Below are 22788 nucleotides of genomic sequence, written 5' to 3'. Positions count from 1 at the left end.
ACTGTAGCACATTAGCCACATTCTCTGCTGCTCTGCTCGTCATCAGCCTCTTGTTTATTTGTGAAGGACGTCACTGCCAGGCTTTCACGGTGACTAGTCCTGTTTATCCATGGAGCAGAAACAGGCTGGCAGCATGATCTGTATAACTGCCCTGAGTGATGCTTGGGAGTGGCTCCTTTTGGATATGAAGAGCTGAGGTAAATGTTTTTGAAGGATCTCTGTTAAGACAGGAAATAATCACTGGAAATGATTATTTATATCATTAATCTCTCCTGGAGGCCTGCTGCAGTCACAGGATGATAAGATTTCAGGTAAAGTAGACATGTGTACTTTGAAAACCCTTCAAGAATGCCTTGTTGCCATCAAGAAGGGTACTTTTGTTTTAAGAAGGCTGAATGATCATTGCATTGTAGTCTTTGTGGGATTTCAGAAGTGTGGGATTTCAAGTATGCATTTTGAGCCCAAAGCATTTAAACTATTGAAAGAATTGATAACTTCTGAAAAATCATCTTAGAGTCAAGTGCAGCAGGGAAAAGGTTGGACTTTAATCTTCACTTTAAACTTCTGTTCCTGTATTTGTAATAGCTGTAAATGTTTTGATTTGGGGGAGAGCATTGTTCTGTCCTTAAGGTCTTTTCCTTTCCTTTTCTCTCATTAATACTGGTACCTCTGTTTAGGGAACTGAAACACTAAATTAAATGCTCCGTTGAGTTCCCTGTGGAGATAACATGCCAGAAAAACAGATGGCTTTTTTTTTTTTTTTTTTGGTAGTAATTTTATCATTTACTTCAGTGAATATCATCTCTTTAGTTCACTATTATATGGCAGCTGAGATGCAAATGATACTCATCCATTAAAATACTAAGAGTATTTGTATCACGAAGCATCCCTACCAACATAAATACATGAAGTAAATCAAGTGAGACTAAAAATATGGGCAAAAATAATGGGGGAATATCTGGACTCAATTATGTGTAGAACTTCAGGGAGCTCCATGTACTTCAGTATATAAATGACAAAACTTGAAGTTGCATGCAGTACTTACATGTGGCTTTGAGGGGGAACTACAAGGGTAAAAAGAGTAAAAGAAGAAGTTGCCATAATGTATTAGAAAGTTGTTTAAAATAGGGATTTTAAATAATTTCTGAGATTTCTTCTCTGCTGTGTACGCATTTACAAACCTATGTTGTTTCTTAACAGGACATTCTGTGAAAATTGAATGCTGTTTTTATCTACACGATTTTGCTAGCATTTAATATATTGAAAACAGTAGAATAGATCTTTACTATTTATTCCTGAGCAATCAGATAATCTAGAGCCAAGTAAAACCCAAGTACTTTGCTACTAAGTACTTTGCTGCAGCCCAAAAAAGTATGAGTGTTATTGAGCAAGAGGAAAAAAAACAGTGTATAAATGTGAATCTGCAGATACTAAATGTGATTTCCACACAATAGGGTTTTATATCTGCTTTATCTGCTGCTCCCTTTTTTAGACCCTGATAATTAGCTGAAGAGGATGGAATGTAGAATGCACAAACATTACACTGGCTATTACTAAGTCTTATTCAGCTGACTGTCATCTTCACATCACTTTTTATCAGTACTGTGCAGTCTTGATGTGGCATTACAAGATTTTTTTCTTAGTCATCGGGCCATTTTAAGTGAACTTTGGTCAGTTGTCTGGAGGGGATATTATTGTGTGATATGCTGTTCACATCAGGCACAAGAAGTTTGGGTTTGCAAATAAGATGTGTGGGAATGTGTCATGCTGGGCTGGAGGGGAAGAGAGCCCAGTCCCTCGTGACTCCAGGCAGTCAATGCTGCGTTCAGGAAGATTTATAGGCCAGCAGCTCCATGTGTTACCATGTGCCATGGCTGTAGGTAATTTCCTTAATGCCATCTGATAAATGTACATCCTGTAGTAGAGGTCTTGGGCTGTGTCTTCCAACAAACTATAAAAAGAGAGCTAGAGATGTTAGGTTTTGCTATGCATTTGAATAAGGATTTTTTTTTTCTCAACTCTATTGTGTGAACCATTGAATTATCATTGCAGAATGTTTCAAAATCATCATTCTCTTTCAAATACAAACATGCCAGTATCTGTACTGATGAACGTAGTTGATTCATGAATGAGATACTTTGATCAGACAGGTCACAGAAGCAGTGGTACAATATTTTCATGTCGTAAAATACTGTCTCTGATTTGCTTTATTCTTAGATTCAAAAGGAAAAGAAACTGCAGCAATGAAAGCTGACCTACTAAGGGCTCGCAATGTGAAGAGGTATATTAATCAGCTGACAGTGGCAAAGAAGCAATGTGAGAAAAGAATAAGGCTCCTGGGAGGGCCTGCTTATGATCAGCAGGAAGATGGCATTTCTGATGAAGGCGATGGCCCTCCAAGTCAGAAGGTATAAATCGCATTGTCCGAAGGCCTTTCTAAATGTGTTACCACTGGATCATGTTACCTCACTATTGTTAATCCCTCCCTTCCCCCAGAAGTCAAGTACAAATTAATTGCTGCATGGTTTATTTACCTTGGGAAAAGATTACTGAAGTACCTGAAAAAACACATTGATTGCTTCAGCTTGGAATATTGCAATATGAAACTTCATAAAGGATTGAGTGTCTTGTAAGCACGTGCGATTTTTCAGACATACCACCTGTAGGGAGTTAATAAGGACATGGTTACAGCTTTTGTGGAAGTAGCATCTTGCTTTCAAATAAGACTGCCAACATATGTGTAATATGTCTTTGGCCCTCATTATATCTACTTTAGGAAATATGTGTAGTTTTTGAAAAGATCAAATTATTCAAAAGTAAACATTTACAGAATGCAATTGACAAAACTCAGGGCAGTTGTTGCAGAAAAACTCTGGTAAAGCTGTTGTGACTGAATGCTGGTTTTCAATATCACTGTAGTCTGGAATTAGAAGTAACTATTGTTGTGTTGGCCAGCATCTACAAAAATAAAACGACTGCTTAGCCTTGCAAATCTTTAAAAATTTTAGTGACTTCTTTTGTAATCTACTCTGTTCCCTTTGGGCAAAGCACAGTAGCTGATGCATTAAAATGTGAAAAGATTTTATGTTTTTCATGTAGGTAGGAGATAGCTTATCTCTTCATGCAGAGATTTTTAATTTTTATTATGTCTTTATAATAATTGTGACTTAGTAGCATGTTAGAAAAAGTAGAATAATGGAGAAATATTTCCTACTTTTATATTTCGTTTTTCTTGAGTAAGGTCTGAAACACAATGACTCCCTACTCCCCACTTGTTCTTAAAGTATGGTTTCAGATGGTGTGTCATAGATTGTGCCAAGATAGTCCTGATCTCTTTCCTGAAGCTGGGTATAGCAAGTGGTGCCAAGGAACAAAAGAGATGGGAGCATGTGGCAACACTGCATGAGCCAATGATGCCACTTTTGATGCCTGCTGAGATGTTATGAACTTTTCTGAATAGATACATGGGGACATAAAATTGTTCAAGAATGGAGTCTAGTAGTGAAGATCCCCTTGATAGGGGCAGGGGTTGGTCAGGAATATAATAAAATATAATATTATAATTAAAATCAAAGGAATTCCTGGCATTGACATTGCATGTTTCATAAATCAGTGGGGTTTTTTATTGGGAGTTGCTGACCTGGGGTTATATCCTGCAAATGTACTAATGAGCAGCTCAATATTGAGTTAATGATACTGCTAATAGCAATACCGACTTCTTGCACAGGCATTTGTTGTGGTGATGGTGTAAACAGTGGGATCTGAGGCTGTTTTGCTTCTAAGCTTTTGATGTTTCCTGTGATGAAGCCCTAGAAGTCCTGTAAAGTCATGTCAGTGTAGAAAACAGGAAAACTTTCTTTTTCCTTCTCTTGTCCCTGATTCTTCATTGCCAGGAAAGGATCTGCAGGAGGCTGTTTGAGAGATGGTGGCCATGCTGTCCCCTTTTGAGCACAGAAAAATGCCCAAGGCTTAGCTGAAGAAGCAGTCTATCTTCAGTGTTGCTTCTTCCAATCCTTTTCTAACACTCTGGTAGCTGCAGTCTGGGTTTTTATATCAAGGCAGCTGATGTTATTTTGGATGTTGGCCCCTCCTATTTGGGCAGTATTGACTGAACACTTGGGCTCTTTTCTAAGCAAAAGGAAAAGGCATTGTTTGGGATTTAGTAGATAAGATATCTTGGTATGTTGCAGCTGGTGGCCCTTAGACTCCTTAGAGTGTGGTTGTGCCAGCTTTTCTGTTAAGGTAGCATCTAAATTGCAGAACTAGCTTTTGCAGAAGAAACTGTATGTTTGCCTTCCTTTTTTCAACTTGCATGAAATAGGTCAGAAATGGGCTTTTATTACACAACACCATTTATTTATGGTGTTTAATTATTATTTTATGTAAGTGTAGTACAGAAGCTTGAATACATTATTACCTTTGGGGAATTTTTGGTACTAGTTGAACAAAGAGTTGATTAGTGAATTAAACTTGTATTTTGATTTCATTTATGCATCCTATAGAAAGCTCGTCCTTGACTGCAGTAGTAGGGGAGTAATGGTATTGCTGGTAAAAAGTGTTTTAAGCATGTTCTGATTATGGAGGCTTATATATGGAGGTGGCTTATTTGAAGCTGAAGTGTTTTGTTTGATTATGCAGTCTTGTGATTTTTGTTAATTTGACTTTGTACATGTTTCACTCACCTAATTTTCCTTCAGAACCTAATTCAGGTTCTCTAGGGAAATCCTAAGTATGTGAATTATAATCAAATGCTTACAAACAAACAAACCCCAGCTATTCTGAGTCTGAATTCTGTCATTACCTCTGATCCTGATATAATCTCTGCCCATGGTGTTAGATTTGTTTTCGGAGAAAACGCAGTTTGAGTAAGTGTAATATATAAAACATCTCTTTGTAGTCAGTACTGTTTTGTATAAATTCACTCTCCTGCCCTCCTCCTGGGGGCTTTAGCTGGCTCAGTTATTAGGAGGATTTGGAGAGAATTATACCAAGGACGAGGTGAGATATCTCAGAAGAGGCCCTTTCCCCGGGACCTTTGTCCCAGGCGTTTATTCTTTGAAATTCCAGGGGGGAAGGAGGTTGAACAAAGGAAGGGAAGACAATTTATAGCCTCCCGGTCAGAGAAGAGAGAGCTGGACCACAGCCAATGGGGTCAAAGAAAAAAGTGAGGGTCACTCTAAGTAGTAAAAGACTCCAGGGAGTCAAGAAAAAAACACTATTTCCCTAGAAAATTACAACACTATTTAGTCCTTTTTCTTAGAAACTGTGCCTACACAGTACTGCAGTAATTGAGTTCTTGTTGTCTGTGTTTATTCAATGAATGATTTTTTTCCTCTGTTGTGCTGAGCACAACAGCCACACCACCTTGTCTGTGATATGACATATGGAGTCACAGCATCTTCTCAGTGGAGCTGTTTTGTGGATTGTGGGTTCTAGGAGGGGGTCTGGGGATCTGACCCTTAACTAGCTGTGCAATAGCAAAGAAACAGTCTGAGTGTATTTTGAAGTGGAATGAGCTCATGTTTATAATCCATCTGATGAGGACTAAGATGAAACTTCTGCAGAAAATCTGACTTCCACTGCATCTGTGGATGGATGTTGATTTAACTGGTGACTTACCAGATTTCCACAGTGATTTTGAGCTTCAGATTGTAAGTTCACGTTATGTCAGGATATATCACGGTACAGAATTTGGGAACATTAAAAAAACAAGCTTCAATTGTTGTCACCCTATTGCCTGGCGATGGGTTTTCTTATGACAGAAGTATGTTTATGAACATGTGAGTCTCAAGGCAGGGACTTTTACATTAATGTATGTGCAGTAAAGGAGTCAGGTGCCTTATGTGGTTAGTATATACTTCTTGATACTTAAATAATCATTGCATCTAGTTCACATTGCTGTATGTGACAGAGACAGTCCTCTGATGACTTGCCTCTTTTTAAACCATAAGATAAATACAGGCTTTAATTTTAGTCAATACATGGAAAAAAACATTAGTTAAGGGTTTTTTAAAATGCAGCTTGGAAAAAGATATTTATCAGTGTTGCTTTTTACATTCCACGTATTCCTGGCTTCCAGAAATAAAAAAAGGAAAAAATCCAAAGTAGCAAGCAGAAGTTCTGTAGTCTGACTGTATGCTATTATCCCAGCAGAAAACTTTGTCTAGTGACCCAAATGCTGTTCATCCCAACCATCTGCAGCACTGTTACTGGCTTTATATGGGCTATTCATTATAGGTCAATGTGGTTGTAGTGAATGGGAATCTGGTGTGTTGCGAAGAAATACAGTACAGTGTATCTAGTGCATGCCTGTGCCTGTTCAGACTTAAATTACCTAGTTGTTCTATGTTCCTGTTCAGAGAGAGGTTGTCACTATCTTTAGGGGTTTAACAAGACCAAGTCTCTGCTCTGTAGGGCCAGGGACAAGTCTCTTCTGTGGGCACATGTTAGGGATGCTGGTTAAAGCACTCCACTTAAAAAAAAAAAAATAGAAAAAACATAACCCTTTCCTAGTCTTAGGCAAGAGCCTGTGACCAGCTGTAATATATAAATTACATTCCTGTTGAAGCTGGGAATTGATGTGGCAACACTAAAGCTTCTGTTTTTTCCAAACCCGGAAGCTGCTCTTGAGTTAACAGGATTTGAAGGGTTGCTGTGGAGGCTAATAATTCTAAGATTATGTCTGCTAACTGGATATTAGATTTGAGGGTGTACACATGCCCTAATGCCTGTGTATGTGCCAACATAGCTTAGTTTTTTGCTCTAATCCATGGTGATACTGAATCATAAAATGATCTTTTGCTGAGGATTACAAATTACTGCAGAACTTCTTCTTTAAATCATAAAAGGAAGGAAGATCCACATAATAGTTGTGTGCCAAAAAGGACTGTTGTTGTTTTACCCTAGGCAGCAGCCAAGTCCCACAGAGCCACTTGCTCAGTCCTCCACCAGCAGGACTGGGGAGAGAATCAGAAGGGTAAAAGCCAGATAGCTCGAGGGGTGAGATTAAGGCAGTTTAATAGGGAAATCAAAAGCCACACACGCAAGCAAAGCAAAACAAGGAATGGTTTCACTGCTTCCCATGAGCAGGCAGGTGTTCAGCCATCCCCAGGAGAGCAGGGCCCCATTACACTTAACAGTAACTTGTGGGGACAAAGCCATCATGTCTCCCCTTCCTTTTTCTTCCCTCCACTTTATGTACTGAGCATGATGTCACATGGTCTGCAATATCCCTTTGGTCAGCTAGGGTCACCTGTCCCAGCTGTGCCTCTTCCCACTCTCCCGTACACCCTCAGTCTGCTCTCCAGTGTGGCAGTACCAAAAGCAAAAAAGACCTTGGCTCTGTGTAAGCTCTGCTTAGCAATAGCAAAAGCATCTCTATGTTATTAGCCTTGTGTTTAGTACAAATCTAAAACTTAGCCCCTGCCAGCCTCTTAAGAAAATTAACTTTACCCCAGCCAAAACCAGCTCACATTCATTTTATGACTTTTCACCTCAAAACGAAAACCCTCTTGTGTCTATCATTATTGGCATTGCAGCTGTAACATAATGTTTTTAGTATAGCACTGGTAACATATTTAGTAATTCCAGGATAGTCCAGACTTTAAGAAAAATCAAGAAAACATCTGAGAGGTCTCATTTCTGCAAGAGAGTAAGCTCTTCTGCCCATTTGTTTATTTAAGTGTTTTAGTTTGCAAGAAACTCGTGTAACACTGTTGGTAGGTACCACTGCTTTGATTACCATGGGGCACTGGTGCAGTGGGCCCTTTGTTAGGTGGGAGACATGATTGCACTTGCCTTGCTCTCTGCAGCAGCATTTACCTCCAGTTATTTCTGAGAGGAGTTTGTTTATTAGTTACACTCTTTGCTGGCAGCCGGAGTGGGTATAGCTTGGATAATAGAAGCATAGAGACCAAGGTGACCTCTCACTCAAGAAGTAACAGCACATGCCTCATGTTGTGATTTACTAACTCTGCCATTATTTACAGAGCTGACATTCCTTGAGATGAGGAAAACATCTGTTCAAGGGGCTGGAAGACCCTGTTGCACTTGTATGTTAAATCGCTGTCCTTGGTAAAATGATCAAATACAAAATATGACGATGCACAGTAACGAGACTAAATCAGACTGGCCTTTAAATTGCCATGTCTGTGTTGTTCTTTTTGACAGCCTGATCACCATTTCTGTATCAAGCTTAGCTTGAACAAGGTACTCCCTGCTTTTTTATGAGTGAGGTTTATAGAGTGAGCTTTTAAAGGCAGATGTTCATTTATCTAAATAGTTTTAGAGCTATGAGCAAAGTCATGTCCAGAAGATATTGGTGTAGTAAAGGATAAAGACAAGAATGGCACATGATTGTCACAGGGGAACTTCAAAGGTGCAAATGAGCATTTCATATGAGACAAATATAATTTACTTAAACACTGCCCAAAACTGCAGGGACCTGTTTCAGACAAAACACAGATGACTGCAGTTGTTAAAGAACTGCATTTAGCTTGGTTTGTTAAGGCACTGATTTTGCCCCAGTAATTGTGTATGTGCCCATGCAAGTGGTTTCCTCATGTGTAGCTTGAGAAAAAGAAACTGTTTTTCCTGACGTGACTTGGTTGTAGAGTTCCACAGGTACTAGGTTTAGGAAAACAAGTGGTCTTCCTAGAGAGGGAGGTATTCTGATGCTGACTAGAATTGTATTATTGTTAGGTATCAGAAAACACATATTAGATGACATGAAAACTGGTTCAGCTGTAAGACTGGGGGGGTTGGAGAAAAGGTTGCTTGGTTTTGATGAGGTATTTGGAAAATTGGTCCTATTTTTCAGAGAAAGTCCAAGTTATTAATTTTGTTCAGTATGGGAAGTTTTGATCATTTTGTCAGGAAAGTATTTTGTTTTCAGGTGTTTGTCTCAAGAAAATGCCTGGATTCACAAAAATAGTAGAGGATAAGGAAGTGATAATGGCTTTTTAATGCAACTTCTTAATGGCTGCAGTATCTGCATGGGTACGGGAAGGCTGTGTTTCATTTCCTTTGCTGCCTGATGTATGCCCTCCTCACTCAGGAGAAGTCCTGAACATTATATCACAGAACATACTCATTCCTGACTGTGTTTCTGATAGATGTTTTTCAATAACAGTGGGAACTGGCCACCAAACGCCATAGCAGCCAAGGTATTCCATCTCTCTGTCTCTGGGAATAATTGAGATGCATCTCAAAGCTCTGTGGGCTGTGGTATGGAGACTGCTGGTGTTGAAACAAGTAAAGAACAGATCATTTAGCTTTCAGCTTGGCTCCTCTGCTTTGCAGGAACACTGGAAGTTAAATTTTTGACAATAGCATTTCATGAGTGACTTGAAATGTCATCTTAGTCCTTTCAAATGTATCCTGATCAGAAAGATGTGAAGGTATTTACTATCTGAGAGAAGCATAGATGAATTTATCTTCTAAGGGCTTGAAACTTCTTTTTTTAATGAAGCAAAACTATTATATAGGAGGCCTATGTAATTGAATGTAGGACATGTTTGTGGAATGCATAGTGAAAAGATTTTCCCTGTAGGAAAGGAGTTAGAATTAGGCATTTTCCCAGTTTTTATTCTTAGTTCTCCCTTCTTCAGATTCTTCAGTTTGAAGAAATTTTGGCCAACCCTTCATACCGAGAGCACTTCCGGATCTACATGGAGAGGATGGACAAGATGGCTTTGATCGGCCTTTGGGAGTCTGTGGAGAATCTGAAGAGTGCTAACAAGGTGGAAGAAGTTGCAAACCTTATATGGCTTTGTACATTGATGGCACTGTTCATTGTGATCTTGATGTTAGGGAATGTCTTTATGTTTTTAAAATATCAATAGCATAGGATGGCTTCTAAGCAATTTGGATTTTTTTTTTTAAACTGCCTCCTGTCAATATTTGAGGATAATTTTGCAATTAAAAGTTGTGGGCTGTTGTGATGATGATATTTTGTTGGTTGGTGTAACAACATCTGTTAAAAGGAATACTTAATATGCAAAAATAGCAGAATTATTTCCCTCTCCACCAGAGAAAAAACATGCAGGCTTTAGTTGTATCAGTTCACATGAAACTTAGAGGCACATTCCAACTGGATAGTCTGTACATGAGCTTCACATCTTGCCAATTACAGGTAGCCCATTCAATCCAAACCAATGAAATTGTATGTATATATATGTTCTTAAAATCTTTTTGGGAGAGAGGTGTTGCCTTAAAAGACCTCTCCCTAATCTGTAGCAGCTAAGTTTCTCCAGGAATGCCACACTGCTGATAGAGGGAAGAAATAATGCTATATTGTAATCTTGGCTAAAATAAAGTAGGAATTAGAACCCTGAAACAAGGATAGGGAATATCACTTAAAGTTGCAACAAGTACCCTAAAGCAATTGTGCAGAGGAAGAATTTTTAGAGGACAAATTTGCTGTTTGTGACCAGTGTGGTGGATTTTTAGGGGGAAGCAATTAAACTTTCAGGATTCACGCGAGCATGAAATACAGCTTTCATTATTGATTATCAGTTTATTTTTTGTTCACCATAATTTTATAGTTCTTATTCCAGTCAAGTGGAAAACATCCTGTAAACAGAGAGACAAATTGTAGAGTATGAGTAGTGAACCGTTAAAACAATCTGAAGAAATGACTACCAACCAGCTCAAGCTAGAGAGTGTTGATAAAAATGGTTTGTCAGGCACTGTGAAGAGAGTTCTGTAAATCAATTTTGATTTGCAAACTGCTCATGATTGGAAAAGGTACTATAAATAATTTTGTGACCTCTCAGCTGTGATTTTTCTCATCCTGTTCAAAACAATATGTATGTACATATGGAAGTGGATATATCTGCCACTACAGGGGCAGCTTACAAAAAGACAGTGTCCTGCAGTCGTGTGGCTGTGGTATTGTCAGATGAGGCAGATGAGAGCATTGTGGCATACTGAGGGAGTGCATAAACCCTTTTTAATTCTGTCCACTTTAGGGAGATGCTAATTCAGGGAGTTGATCATGGGCTGTATGGCATTACTTTCTCTCTTTCCTGTTCATTAATGCTGCGTTCCATCCTGTGCACTTTACTGTGCTCACTAAAATACCCAGTATGGGTGAAAGTCTCTTCAGTTGTGCTTTTTTCCTCTTCTTGTTTCATTTTTTTTCCCTTTTCCCCCACAAATTAATTATAATCAGTATAAAGTGAATTGATTCTATTCAGCGGAAGACAGGAGAGCTGATACAGCTGAGCTTTACCATCTGAATTTAAAATGGTGACCACACTGCTGTTCTAGCACTTTTCTTCCTTTTAATGCCAGCTTTTGGAATGTAGACTTAAAAGAGTGGGTGCAGAAGCTCTGGCAATTTTAGGGCACAGCTGTTTGTTCACTTAACAAATATCCATACTTGTAAAACTGGTTGCTTAGCAGAGGTGCACAGGCAGGCAGCATACTTGATCTCAGTAAGAGGCTTACAGATGTCTTCTCATACATTTGGAAAGGAAATTAGCTTGATTATCTTTCAAATTGTGCACCTGGGTCCTGAGTCATTTTGATATTTTTAATGCATGTTTGTTATTCTTTTCTCCCTCCCTCTCCCTTGCTTCCTAGGCTGAAATACCTCAACTGGTGAGTGAAATTTACCAGAATTTTTTTGTGGAAAGCAGAGAAATACCTGTGGAAAAATCCCTTTATAAGGAAATACAGCAAAGTCTTGTGGGAAATAAAGGCATTGAAGTATTCTACAGAATTCAGGCGGATGTTTATGAAACTCTAAAGGACAGATACTACCCTTCATTCATTGTCAGTGATCTGTATGAGAGATCAGTCAAGAATGAGGAAGAAAGAAGTTCTGCTCAGCTAACTCCTGAGGACAAAGATGAAGTGGTGAGTGACACAGACCATTACTTTCACTGTTATTTAAAGGGATCTGAGAGACTGTCTTGAGAAAAGCATGTAGTAGAATCTTCTGTCCTTGAGCTTTGGACTACTCTTCTTTTTTTTTTTTTTTTTTCTCCCTTCATTTATTTGTCAATATTATCACTCTTGTAGTTTCCTCTGGTGAAACTTGTTTATTTTGGTGCTCTTTGAAATAAAATGGTACAAAATGACAGACTTCTTAAATTTTAATTTACTTGAAGTAGATATCTCAGGTTCCTAAGCCTTCTGTGTTTCACATCTTTCATTATGCTCTTCAGAAACAAAGAATGCAAAACATACTTAATATAAACTCAGCTGCTCTGCTTTTGAGTGAAAACATTCTCACTGAAACATCAGGTTTCTGCCTAGACATTGTCCCTGTCTCCCATGCATTTCCTAGGTACTAAATAGGTATTAAAAGTTGCACAAAGGAGAAGAAAAAGCAATGTAAGATATAATCTTAGTGAGTTTTATTGATTAATTGAATAAATTAATAGGCCATGTTGGAAGATAAATCTAGCACAAGAACTCTACCAAAACAGAGCATTCAAAATGTCGTAAGCAATAAGCCAGTGGCAACTCTTCTTGGGGCAGGTTTTTTCCTTAGGTTGTCTAAATCAGTCATGTCAGGGGAACTTTTGTTGGGTTTATCCAAGAACATTTTGACAAGAGCACGTCTCAGACTATTGAGTGCTTCTTTCAGTCAGGCTGCTGCTTCAGATCAGCGTCGATGTCTTCATTTTACATGTGAACTTGCTCAATGAAATGTAACAGTTTGTCTAAAACCAGATCTAAATAAACAAATAAGCACAATCCAGAAGTGCTGATCTACATTCTGCTATTTAGAAACTGTTTTTCCAGAACCTGATGCTTTTGTATTTACTGCTCAAATGACTTCAATTTCTGTAGGTGAGTTGTACTAGACTTTGTAGTTTACGGATCAGCAAATCTGCAGAGATGAATAGTTATAAGTAAATTACTTGCAATGTGTGCTTTTAGAACTTGATGAAACTTTTCAGTGTTTGTTTTTCCCTGTATTCCTTTCCTTGATAAAATATTCAAGATGTGTTTTCTAGCTTTCTCAGTGCTAACTCAGCTTTGTGTTGATGGTGGTAGGTACTTCAAAGATTTTTCTGTCCTTGTGCTTGCAATCATTGAGACTTTGCACAATGGCTCTTAACAGTTTTGTCCAGAACTTCCTGAAGCATTAAATGTTGTGCTTTCTGATTTCTTCATATGCTTTATTCAAAGTTTAACACAGATAATGATTTCTCTAAGAAAACTGACACAACACTTTAGGGCTAGCTGTACTCTGTCTGATAACATCTACTGTAGCTGCCAAAAAGTTAGATTTTTGACATGTGCATCATCTGTCCTTCCTCTGAGTCCTTGGATATGTATGGGCCAGATATGAAGTCTGCATTGAAGTCTTAAAGATTAATATATAGTCAAGTCTGCTTACAACATTCAGAGTAGTTTGTTTTGGTTTTTTTATTTATTTTTATTTTTTTATTTTTAACTACAAATTAAGTTGTATGCACTGCTTGAGTATTTCTTGAATAGAGCAGTTCTAATGGTGCTCTGCCATACTTCAGGGTCTTTGAGGTGAAAACAAATTATAAGAGTCTTTCTGAAGCTTCCTATATTCTTTCAAATTTTGGTGAAAATGCGGCACTGGCTAACAAGTTTGTGGGTTTTTTTCCTCCCCACATATCAGAAAGGACAGCTTAGAAATTGGATGTTTCTGGAGGGATACATATTGTTAGCAAACAGGTTGGTTTTGGTTTAGTTTGGGTTTTGGGTCTATGTTCTCACTTCCTGGGGTACTGTGGGCATCAGCTGCATTTTCTATAAATTTCCCTGCTACAGCTGAATAGATAAAAAGCCATCTCATGCGCTCGTGGAGATGAGGACAAAAGGATGAGTCCTGATTAAATGTGAGAAAGTCAAGTCACAAGATAGGAATCTGGAAAGGGCCAACTGCTGGTTCTGCTGCAAGAGGAACAAGCTTTCTACTTCCCAGTCTGTTACCATTTTCTGTTTCTGGGACAAACCTCCGCAAACCTCCAAGTATTTCTACTTGGACAAACATCAAGGGGAGAAATACAGAAGCAGGCAGTGCTTGCATCCAGCACTTTGAGGAGAGGATCTGGTGATTGCATTGGTGCTGCATGTGTCAGATCACTAAAGTAAGACAGACATCTGTGTTCTGTGTCACTCACAGAAATGTGAAGCCATTATCAGTTTACCAATCAGAGGAAGACAGAGCAATCTATTATGATCTCAGCTTTGAGTGAACTGGTTGTTTATTTGTTAAATTTGATATTTTGCATACAGATCTTGTAAGTCTTTTAATTCTTCTGTGTTGAAAATAGCATTTTTTTATTCCTTCTTCACCTCCCAACAAGTGCAAAGTTTGGGGTTTTATATGTTATTTACATTTGCATTTTACATAACACCCAATATTGTTAATTATTATTATTTATGTTATTGTAGTGCCAGAAGACAACATTTCTGAAGTGAGGTCTGTATGCATGCTTGGAGGCAAGTTTCTGACCCTAGGAATTTATAGTCCGTGCAGAATAGACAGAAGAAAGGAGAAGGTGTGGAGCCTAATGGCTTTTTACTCAGCCACATAGCAGACAAATGCAGAGCTGGAAAAGGGCATGGATTTCTTAGCCTAGAACTCCTAACTTCTGTATTACGTTTGAAGATCATGCTAAGGAGATTAGTTTTTGTTGCTACTATTATCTCTTCTCTGACTCTTTTTTTAATAAGATATTATGGAATTTACAATAGGATTGTCTCCTCTAAAACTCACAGAATTTACAAGAGAGTTCCTTCTGTTAGCATTTTCTTCATGATATAAGGATACAGTTTACTTAGTTGGAATATCTTTAATAACATGGAACCCCTGTTCATGAGAATAGACTCAGCTTCCCACAGATGAATTGAGACCTACTCAGTCACAAACAGACCTCAAAGATCTTTGAACATAGCAGCAGTAAAAGCTGAGTGCTGTTTGCTAGATCTCAAGGTCCTCATGTCTATTTGGGGATGTACAGTAAGAAGGAGGAAGCTGAACTATACGTCAGAAGATATTAAGGAGAATGTCACTGAAAGGTGTGAAGTTTTCTATTTTTTGCATGCCTGTAGTACACAAGATGGAAAAAGCTACTGGTTTGTCTGAATGAATATATGAAAATGACTTACGAATTTAGGATAAGGCATATGTGCTTTTAACACATTTTTATTAACACTTCTAAAAACAGCAGTAAAATCTGTGTAGAAAGTTAAAGGACCTGGTTTAGATTGTTCTGCAGGATGACAAATCTGTTTTGTGAAGGTTTGTGGGAGGCAGGACTGTTTGTTAGAAATATGGAGTGTTTTTTTTGGTTTTGCTCCCCGCTGCCCCATCCTCATTATCTTTCAGCTCAGCACTAAGTATTTGCTTTTCTATGGCTTTTTCTATTCTGGCTCTGAATATTGATCCTGACTACTAAGCTGCTTTTGCTTTTAAAACAAACTTTACCTCTCATTTACACTAAAGCCTTTAGCTTGAAGGTCATTGTTACACAGTTGTCGTGAGTTGCTAAAGTACTGTAGTAGAAAAGGTAATGAGGCTTTTTCTCTTGGGGTTTTTGGTTTTGGTTTGGTTTTTTACAACAGACTGACATTTCATATTGGATCTGATGGCTGGAATATCTGTTATACTTAAATTTTCATCTATATCAAGAAGTGTTCTTATATATAAAAAACCAATGGAGCAAACAATAACCCACCTCCTTCCCCATCCCTGGCAGTGTTCGAGGCCAGGCTGGATGGGGCTCTGACCAGTCTGGTCTAGTGGAAAGTGCCCATGCCAATGACAGTGACATTGGAACCGTGTGATCTTTAAGGTCCCTTCCAGCCCAAACCATTCTGTCATTCTATGAATAACTCTCTTTTCTCATATTAATGTAGCAATTACCCCCATAATCTATTCCTAGAGCCAAGGTTGTGAAGAAGCTACTGAGGAATGCAGCACAAGAATTAATGAACAGGCCAGTTATGCTGTAAATAAACTTCGCCAGCTGAATGACAAGCTTGAGTATAAGAAACAGGCTCTAAATTCTATTTGTAATTCACCAAAACCCGACAAAAAGGTATGTACCTTTAGTGTCTTCAGTTTGTTTTGTTGTTGTTGTTGTTGTTGTTTTTTGTGGTTTTTTTTTTCTTTTTTCTTTTTTCTTTTTTTTCTTTTTTTTTTTTTTTTTTTTTTTTTCTTTTTTTTTTTTGGATATGTGCATGTTCCAGTGTGTGGATATGTATAATATCCAGTTGTCACATTTTGGATGGGTCAGATGGTTATTTCAGTCAACTTGTTAAATAGAAGGTGAAATTGGAACTCAGTTGTTTTGTTTTGTTTTTTTTCCCATATGTAAAAATTGTAAATGTGATATATATTGCTTTGTTGGCCATGGAATAACGACCGCTCACTCTCCCGTGGTCTTGCTGCTTTGTTGGTGGCAAGGAAAAATTCTGAAGGATACGAAACTTTAAATCTCTGGGCCAGGGCAAACAAAAATATATCCTTTTCTCTTTGCAAAGTGAAACAGGTAAGCAATCTGAGAATATACTCAGGAGAATCAAGTGGCTTGGGCTTGACAAACTGGCTTGGGCCAGCTTATTTGTGATGATATTACAGGCCTGTTGTTCAGATGCTGGTGGGCTTGTCTTGTCAGGTATAATGGGATTTGGTTGCAGATGATAGATTGTGGGTAAGATAAACAAGTAGCTGAGGTGTTTTCATAAAATTCTCCTGCTAGGGATGACAAAAATGTACCTCGGTATTATACCTGGTTATTATAAACCTGGCTTTATACATTTTTCCTTCACTCAGGGTGAGTGCTAAGATGATTGTCTGAATAGGGGTTGACACCCCACTCATTCTGTGCTGCCCCAGCTCTGGGCACAGTTACCTGCAGGAGAAGGATGTGGACACTAGAGTTTGAGGCCACCCTGGCTAGCTTCATTCTACATCTTCCTTTGGCTAGAGGCTACTGCAGACAACTGAAAATGTTTGCAGCTGTTATGGGGTGCCCTCCTTCCAAGCCCTTCTATGATTCTGTATAACTAAACCTTTATACAGTGTTCCATTCACATGAATGTTCTATGTTCCCTTTGCATTCTTGAAACTGTAATAGTTATATTCTTTCTGTATTCAGGCTCTTGGGGAGGCAGGGATTGTACCCCTGCTGAAGTAGTGGATTTTTCCCTATATATTTTTGTTCCTAAATTATTCTTTTTCTTGGAAAATAGATACACTTCTGAAACAGAATAGTACAATCCAGTATTATTGTATAGTATCAGTATTTGGTTTGTAAATGTAACAGCTGTCTACTTATGATAAAATCTTACCAGTTGTTCTGTATTTATTGAATGTTCCTGGATGCTGCTGGAGTCAATGTAAGGGGATTGTAGAGAAGATTCAGCATTGATAGCAAATAAAGTAAAATATGAAATTATTCTGAAGGTGAGGTATTTGCTAGAAAATTGTTATATAGCTGTCACATAGATAATATTTTACATCTGACATGAGACAAAAATTCTGAACAAGATAGAATTCCTGTAGCTCTGTGGAATGTACCACTTGTGGTGTAAGTGATAGAACTGATAAATTTGGCTAAGTGTTATATCATATTTAAAAATGAGAGTGCAATCTGCTTTTGCCATATTTCTAATGTCAAATCTTATGCATATTTTCACCTTCTCTTGTCATACTGTCTCCGGGAAGGATGTTTGGCTACTTTTTGTGCTTTTCACAATAAAAAAAACCTTGCCTTCTTGAATTTAAAATGAAATAAGTGACAACTTTTTGAGTGATTTCTAACATAGCTAAATTCCTAGAAATGAAATCTATTCCCAGGTTCTTCAGTCACATGATATGTACTTGAAAATGATAAAGATGTCTTCAGTAAGGTGTATTCCATTAATGGCAATTTCAAATTCTTATAAAACTAACCGTTGTGATATAAAATCCTATCTCAAGTGTCTTTTGTGCTGGTAGTGTGTTAGTAGTTGTACTTCTGACTTGTTTTTTATTTTAGTTTGAAGGTTGACCTTTAAGATTGCTATGTACTATAGAAGTTTGAGGCATCATTGATTCCCTCACTTGTGATTTTTTTATTATTCACATGAATTGTTCTCCCTCTGCTTTTGTACCTTTTCTTCTTTTGGAAAAGTGTCCCTAAAGACATAAAGCTTGTGTGCTGCACAAGCTTTTTCCTACCAATTGCAATGAGTAAATTTTTCTTTGCAGATTGTTTCTAAGTTGAAGGATGAAATTACTCTGATGGAGAGAGAGCACAGTGACCTTCAGCTGCACATTGCAAGAACAGATTGGTGGTGTGAGAATCTTGGCATGTGGAAAGCCTTCATTGTCTCAGGAGAGGTAGGAGATTTTTTTTCTGGCTTTTTGTCTTCTGGGTCTATTCAAACTTGTATGAAAAGCAGAAGAAAAATATGTAGATACTTTCCTTATACCTGTTTATATTTAAAATTTGCTTGTGGGGGAAAGAACTGTAACCTCTTCTGAACTCCTCTTCTGTTTCCCCAGTGGCTACTATAATGCATACACAGAGTTTCTATTCCTCTGTTGTAATGGAGTTATAAAAATTACCTGCATGTACATAAACAAGTTTTGGCACTGGGTAAAGTAATTTGCTATCTTAGGGGCACTGTTTTTCATGAGAACTGTCTCTTTCTATATTACCATGCTATTGCACTTGGGTGCAGTTGTGTCTCTACTATGTCACAAAGATGCTCATGCTTTTTGTGTTTTCTGTTAGTGTATTTAATGGCTGTACAGTTTCAAGGGGCTTGAATGCCCCAAAAGAAAGTGTTTTATATCTGTAAATTGAAGAAGCTGTTACTTTTTTTTTTTTTTTTTTGTCTTGTTCTGCTGTTCCATTTGGGTATAGGCAGACAATTGTAGAATGCATGTAAAAAATTGTAATGAAAACAAAAAGTATTATCATCTTCTGACTCTCTATTAACACTTACCATGAAAAGAATTCAGTGAATGCCTTAATGTAGTAAATGTAGGCTGACGTACATAAGTAATCTTGACAGTATCACGACAAAGAACTAAAGATTAATTGGGTCTCTACTGATTACCTTTGTATGCCATTAAAAAAGTGTTCCTGAAAGGAATATAGTTTTCTTGAGGTAACTCTTTGTTGGAGGAAAAAAGTATGTGCTGTAGGGTTTATTTGGTTGTGTCTTAAGCTCTTGCAAGCCAGTGATAGGTCTGTCAACAGTTAAAGTCATTGTAAAAGAAGAAAGAAGTCCAACAGGTCAAAAAATATAAGGTGCCAGTTTTAAAACCAAATTCTCCATGTGGAAACATCTGGATTTGGTTTTGTTTTAATGCTGTTTGCAGGTGACATTGTTGAGAACTGAAAAGTTCTTAAGTTGTCTTAAGAGTTATTTGTAGCTTTTGAAGCCTGATCTTAAAATCTGGTAAACTCTGAGTGCACAAAAACTGCAGAATGGCAGTTTTCTGCATATATGTAACCCTATACAACTGTCCAGCATCTCTGTCATTACCAGAGGAGAAACTGGTTTGGCTAAATTAGAGAGAGGTTGGAAGAGGCTTTTAATTGCTTGCTGCCTTAGTTATAATTTATGAGTAGCACTGGATTAGATAATTAAATATAGGCTTGCATTAATTATGCTGTTTGCAGCTCCAATGCTTCAAAGGGTAGGCTGGAGAAAACATGGGTGCTGTAGTTATCTATGCTAATTAATTGTTTGGGAACCTTCTAGCTGCACTTGATGATTTCAGGGGGCATGAGTAGGTGACATAGTCTTTCCATCTGCAAATTACATTGTTGCCAATCCCAGAATATAGCTCAGTGATTTTAGAGAGAGAAAACCTTGGCCCTATCGTTTAGCAGAAAAGCTTAGTAAATTTTGCTATAGATCTTGAGTTGAAAGTATAATAGCCAGTCATTGACCTTTTAAACTGATCTACTAAATCAGTTAACAGAGAATGCACAAAAATAAATTACTTAAGTCTTGGAAAAAACTATGTCCAAACTAACTCTTGTTTGTAATCTCTTATCTTGAATCTTTCAGTCTTTATAGTTTGAGTCATTTAAATATACTAAGTCTATGTGTGTGAAATATATATATATGTAAATAATATAATCTCTAGATGTCTTTTTGTAGCTCTTATTTCTGTTAAAACTTGCTTTGGAGACTCAGTGTTTTGGCTAACTGGTAGAGGTTGAAAAATACAGTATGACCATGCAGAATGAGGGAGTCTGTGATAACTACCCATGTAATTCTGTGAGTCTCTTCCCCATTGCAGGTATATAACTTAGAGCTAAATAACCTAACTTGATCTGCTTGCTTTAATGGTTTTGGCCTTGTATCATTTAATATTGTAACAGACATTCTGTCTACCTTGTCTAAAGAAAGACTGTTTCAGAGCTTAACATCTTTTAAAAAAATCTATTGTTTTCGTAAGAAATCGAGTTTGTCGATCTGAATAAGGTGAAAAAAATTGCATGTTTCTTGTTGTTACCACACTAGACACCTGGACAAGAGGTGACTGAAAATCTGCTCAGTGGACAAGAACTTGAGGCTGCTGTTTGACAGCTGTCTGAACAAGAGCCAGGAGTGAGTGTACCCAGGTGGTCAAGGGGGCCAAATGCATCCTAGCCTGTATCAGAAATAGTGTGGCCAGCAGGAACAAGAAAGTGATTTTCCTCCAGTACTTGCACTGTACAGGCAGCACCTGAAAACAGGGATAGAAGAAGGGTTAGGAAGGTTGGGAAAAAGCTTGATGATTTTTTGGGTAGGAGTATTAGAAGTGCAGTCTCACGGTGTGGCATGCAAGGTTTGTGTTCAGCAGGAGCTCTGGGCCTCAGCTCTGACCCTTGGAGCACCTTTTGGCAGGAAACACGAGATATGCTGGTGCCTTGTCAGATGTGCAGCTTCAGTGGGCTGCAGGGCTGTCAAGGGTGAATGCAACCCTTGAATACATTAGGAGGGGAGTTTCCACTCAAGATGAGGGAAGTGTTACTGTGGCTTTGCAGGTGCTGGGCTATGTCCTTTGAGAAGGGTTGATTTGAATGAGGAACTTCTCCCGTGAGAAGTGGTTCTGAAAGAACTTTTGCTTGCTTAATTTTACAAAAGGCAGAATCAGAGGAACAGGGCTCTCTAGTTTGAATTCATTCACGATAGCAATTGTATGAGATGGTGCCTGCTAACAGCAGAGGACTAGATCTCCTGGTTTAGATCTCCTACCATTCCATTTCTGTTTTCCAGTTGACTCATTGATTTGGAAAAACAAATTCACAAGTACCTAAGTTGATAAAAATTTTGCATTCCTAAGAAGATCCCGGACATTTTCAGTATTTATATAAGGGTACTTGAAAAAAAGATTATTTACAAAAGAAACTTGAAAAATAGCTGTAATGTGTCTGCATCCAGTAATTGGAATTTAGATGATGACCCTAACTTGAAGCAGGAGTACTAAGTCCTCCCATTTTGAAAATGTGCTTTCAGAGGGATGACTCTCTTCTGCCAATTACAGTTCAGATGACCCTACACATGCAAATCCCTACCCTGGGAACAAATTTGGCATGGAGAATCATAGGCATGACTCAAATCAACAATTTCAGCACTGATCTCCCAGTATGGAAAAATGACAGCCAGGAGGTGTTTGTGAGTCACCTTACAAACACAGATCCAATCTAGCTCAGGGTAGACAGGGCAGGGACTGTCCCAGACGATCCCAGTTGCTCTGCACTGTGTCTCTCTGACCTGCATCCTGGAGGCAGTTCAAGCATCTATTTCTGCGGTAGTCTGGCAGGAGATAGGCACTTCTCCAAATAGCTGTGCTGACAACCAGGCACATTTGCAGGCATTCAGGCTGGTGCTTTGTATTCTGTCTGAGTGCTGCTGCAGCTTTTTGACAGAGATTTGTGAAATCTGGGCCTCAGGCTTGGCTTCCCAGTGCTCCTTGTGTAGCTTTATGAGGAATGCATCACAGGGAATATTATCAATGTACAGCTCTGAATAGCTTAAAAATTTGAAGGTACATTTCAGCCACATGGCTTTTACAGTGGTGATGTAGTTGCTTGTCAAATTATTCATCAGTAGCATTGTGTTGTAAGATCACTACAGGCTTCTTAGAAAAGGTGTCATAATTATATTAATTTTAATGTTTATTCTTATCCTAATTAGATTAGTTAAATATTCTTTTAAGTAAGCTTTAAAGTTATAACTTTGCTCAGAAAGACTGGGAGTGGTATTTTATAGTTACCTTTCGTTATTTGCATGTATATAAAAACAAGTATTCTAGAGTGAAATACTTTATGCATTTCCCTTATTTATCTTTCACAATCAATTTGTGTGTCTCCTTAAAATAAGTCAACAAAAATTTGCTACCAATAGGACATGAGGATGAAATTATTACGTCAATTCTTATATCAAATTAAGAAACAGTGTGGTCACACTGCTGCCATTGTCTCAAGAAAAATTGTTAAACTTTGCTTAGTTTTCCCATTTGCACAGTGTGGTTAATTGCTTCTCCTACCTCTGGCTGAAGATTGTTGTTGGCTTCATTAGTATTTTTGAAAAGTTGTGAGTCCCTCAGAAATAGTTACCACAATGGATGATACCACTGTGCAAGGGGAGCAGCTCAAGTGAGCAGAGAAGTCGCTCTGGAACAGCAGCGGCTGTTGCAGGACCCACTGCCAGAGCTGCTGTGCCTGATATGGGTGAGCCTCAGCAGAAGCATGAGGAAGGGAAGGTGGAAATAAAGGGAGAACACTCAGGTAAATGCAGATAGGAGAGATGGAGTATTGATGAGCAATCACAAAGCTACATGGTAGGTAC

The 22788-nt window shown here is 38.2% G+C and overlaps 1 protein-coding gene across 1 annotated transcript in view; it reads left to right on the top strand.

Annotated features, from left to right (window-relative positions):
- Positions 1-22788, top strand: part of SNX25 (sorting nexin 25) — an 80658-nt gene that overhangs the window by 45665 nt on the left and 12205 nt on the right. The window contains exons 7-11 of the mRNA XM_083861822.1: positions 2218-2408; positions 9609-9740; positions 11587-11862; positions 15885-16040; positions 18197-18328. Coding sequence (XP_083717948.1) covers positions 2218-2408; positions 9609-9740; positions 11587-11862; positions 15885-16040; positions 18197-18328 — 887 coding nt within the window. The remainder of the gene's footprint in view (positions 1-2217; positions 2409-9608; positions 9741-11586; positions 11863-15884; positions 16041-18196; positions 18329-22788) is intronic.

This window comes from Zosterops lateralis, assembly GCF_965231275.1.
Source record: "Zosterops lateralis genome assembly, chromosome: 5".
NCBI lineage: Eukaryota > Metazoa > Chordata > Aves > Passeriformes > Zosteropidae > Zosterops > Zosterops lateralis.
This window is presented reverse-complemented; position numbering and strand designations above follow the sequence as displayed.